A 2,928-nucleotide genomic window follows, 5' to 3' on the forward strand; every position below is an offset into this window, starting at 1 on the left:
GGCTCGTTCGTCGAGGCGTGCTTTTTCCAATCCGACGGAATGTAATTTGCGTTACATGCATCCGGGTGTAATCTCTCTGTTTATGCACCTCCACGGTACGATCGTTGATCCTGTGCTTGTTTGTGCCCGCGCGGGCAGTCGTTTCGCAGTTCTACGTCACCGAGGCCGAGAACGAGTACGTGATACGGGCGAACAGCGCGATCATGAAATGCAAGATACCGAGTTTCGTGTCCGAGTTCGTACAGGTGGATCAATGGGTGGCCGACGATGGAACGGTTTACACGGGCGGAGAGGATTACGGTAGGCGATGGCGTGATTACGATGATGGGTGTCACGATTTTTCTCTTTTCTCGCCGAATATTATGTTTAAGAAAGAAAAAAAAAGAAAAAGAGAGAAACTTTGGGGCCTCGATTTCTCTCCATCCTCGGTTCTCCAATTTTCAAAAATTCATCGTTTCGCTTCACATTCCCCTCCCCTCCTCTACGTAACGAACGGGCGTGCGATTTCACGCTCTCTGGGAAAAATGCGCGTTGCAGTGGTCCAGCAATTCTACGAGACGAGGGTCATCGACGAGTTCGTCTTGCGCGGCAACACGGCAACCTTGAAGTGTCTGGTGCCGAGCTTTGTGGCGGATTTCGTAGACGTGATCGAGTGGCTGGCTGTCGAGGACGGATCCACGTACTCTGCCAACAGCCAAGAAGAAAAGGGTACTCCTTCTCTCTCTCTCTCGTCTCGATTACTCGAGAAGATATTTAGCGAGACCGCGATGAGCACTTAGCTTCGTTCCCTCTCCCTCCTCCTCCTCCTTCTCCCTCTGCCCTCCCCCTTCCCCCCGATCGATCACGAACAATCGTTCCGTCGATCGAGAGGCCCGGTAATGGAAAGAGGCATTAATTTCCTTATTTACCCTCGGCTTCCCTTCGATCATGGAATATTTCCCCCCGCACAAACAAATCTCGCGTATCTCGTCTTTAATTCCCTTTAGTTTCGTTTCACACGAAAATAATAACAACGCGAGCAACTCGATTTGACCGGCTTAACAACCGACCAGACCGTTTTAATGGAATTAATAAATGGAATTACCAGCGTGCTCATCATCCCCCTCGCTCGGGCAATAAGACTCGATGAGTAGAGCTTTGCCCCCTCTCAGGGTGCATAGACGCTCGGAGGAACGAAGGAATCGGTAGAGCAGAGTGGATTTGTATCGGCGAGAAGTGGAGAAACTTTAGCGGTATTCAACGCAAGCTGTTCGACGGGGGAAAGCGATGGAGCGGTGCGGCTGGCAGTGGCCTCGTTACTCGCCGCGATCCTACCGGATTAGGTTAACTCGGATTAATCGAGGCCGTGGAGCGCGAATTAAACGCGACCGCGAACGGGACGATCCACTTTCGTTCGGGTGACGATCGAGCGCGAAAGGTAATAGGTAGACCGCGGCCCGATGGAATTTATTTCACGGCCTCGGGTGTCGATCGTACGTTGCCGAGTATCGATTTCTGCCTTTTCTATCCGGAGAGATCTAATCCCGAGGAGAGGATCGATATTTGTAGGGCGAGGATATCAATCGTAACGGTTAAACGTAATTATGTAAAATTATCACTCGAAGTAACTCGATTCGTTCGAAAGTTTAATTATAATTAGTTAGGCTCCGCGAGAGAATGGCCGAGCGTAGTCAAGATTTTGTCAATATTTGATTTTAATCAACGAGATTCCATTTTTATAGAACTTTATGGCTTTAGCGCGAAGAAATTCTGCGATTGTCTAGAATATTTTACTTTTTAAAAACAATTGTAAATGGCGAAACGAATAATGGTTGAATATACCTGATGAATATAATTTCTAATGTACGCGTTTCTTGGCATAGGATGCTGCTGTTATCTTCTCGTTTATGAATTATTCTTTTTACAGATCACCATACAATCACTGTAACTTTTTTCGGCCGATGATTTCGACATTCGTTTAGAATTTTCATTAGTATCCAACCGTTGTCTAGATCGTGTACGATTATCGTATAATATTCTCATTTCTCATCACAGATTATAATCCTATTCAAAAATTTCTACCGTTTTACACGATAAACACACTTCGAAACACAAATGTCTGAAAATTATGATTGGAGATCAGTCTCATTTTCAAAATTCTCATTTTCAGACCCGAATTTTTCGATAGAATCTTCTCCTAAGAATGTTAACCTAATATTTCGATATGCTTCGGCTGCACTTACGCTGGCTTAACCTCGTAAACAGAAATAACATTCTAAACTATTTTAAACTTCTTAACACCATATCGTTCACTTCTCAAAAAACGGTTAAACCAATACAAAAAAGAAGTTGGAAACTTATTGCACAAAGTAAATACAAGAGGACAACGTGAAAATACGGCAAGCAAAATATAGGTTAAGTAGAGTTTACAAGTCGCGATTGATTTATTCGAGAATTGGCAACTTCACGTTGTACAATCTATATTCCGTATATATTCCGTGTTAACGTATAATACGTTAATACGTTTATTCGTTTTCTTCTATTCGATCGTAGACGAGCAATAGTATCTCCGCACTTTTTCGCGTGTGGTTGCGCCGTTCCATTTGCCATTAAAGGTCATAAAATAGAGCCGTGGAAATACGTTCCGTGTCAAATATTTGTCGTTCGACCAGAACGAGCGCTGCTGAAATGAAACGGTTTGGAAAACCGGCACCGTTTGCTCGGCCCCGTTCCGTGATTTCGGATTAGATTAAGCCGGGCTAATCAAACCGGCGAGGAAATTGATGTCCGCCGGCTAGCCTAATTTCCATCGAGTGGAAAGAGAAGCGACGTCACGCTCTCGTCGTGCGCTATCCGTTTGTCGGCAACTCGCGATTCATTGAAATTTTAATCGAGTGGATCAAAGCAGTCGATCGACAACTCTCTCTCTCTCTCTCTCTCTCTCTCTCT

At 45.0% G+C, this 2,928-nt stretch overlaps 1 protein-coding gene across 1 annotated transcript in view; it reads left to right on the forward strand.

Annotated features, from left to right (window-relative positions):
• The window catches only part of LOC102672401 (Down syndrome cell adhesion molecule-like protein 1 homolog), a 74,523-nt gene that overhangs the window by 9,210 nt on the left and 62,385 nt on the right, over positions 1–2,928 (forward strand). Inside the window, 1 exon segment of the mRNA XM_031511334.1 lies at positions 538–708. Within this exon segment, the coding sequence (XP_031367194.1) occupies positions 538–708 (171 nt within the window).

The sequence above is a fragment of the Apis dorsata genome, unplaced genomic scaffold (assembly GCF_000469605.1).
Source record: "Apis dorsata unplaced genomic scaffold, Apis dorsata 1.3 scaffold_307, whole genome shotgun sequence".
NCBI lineage: Eukaryota > Metazoa > Arthropoda > Insecta > Hymenoptera > Apidae > Apis > Apis dorsata.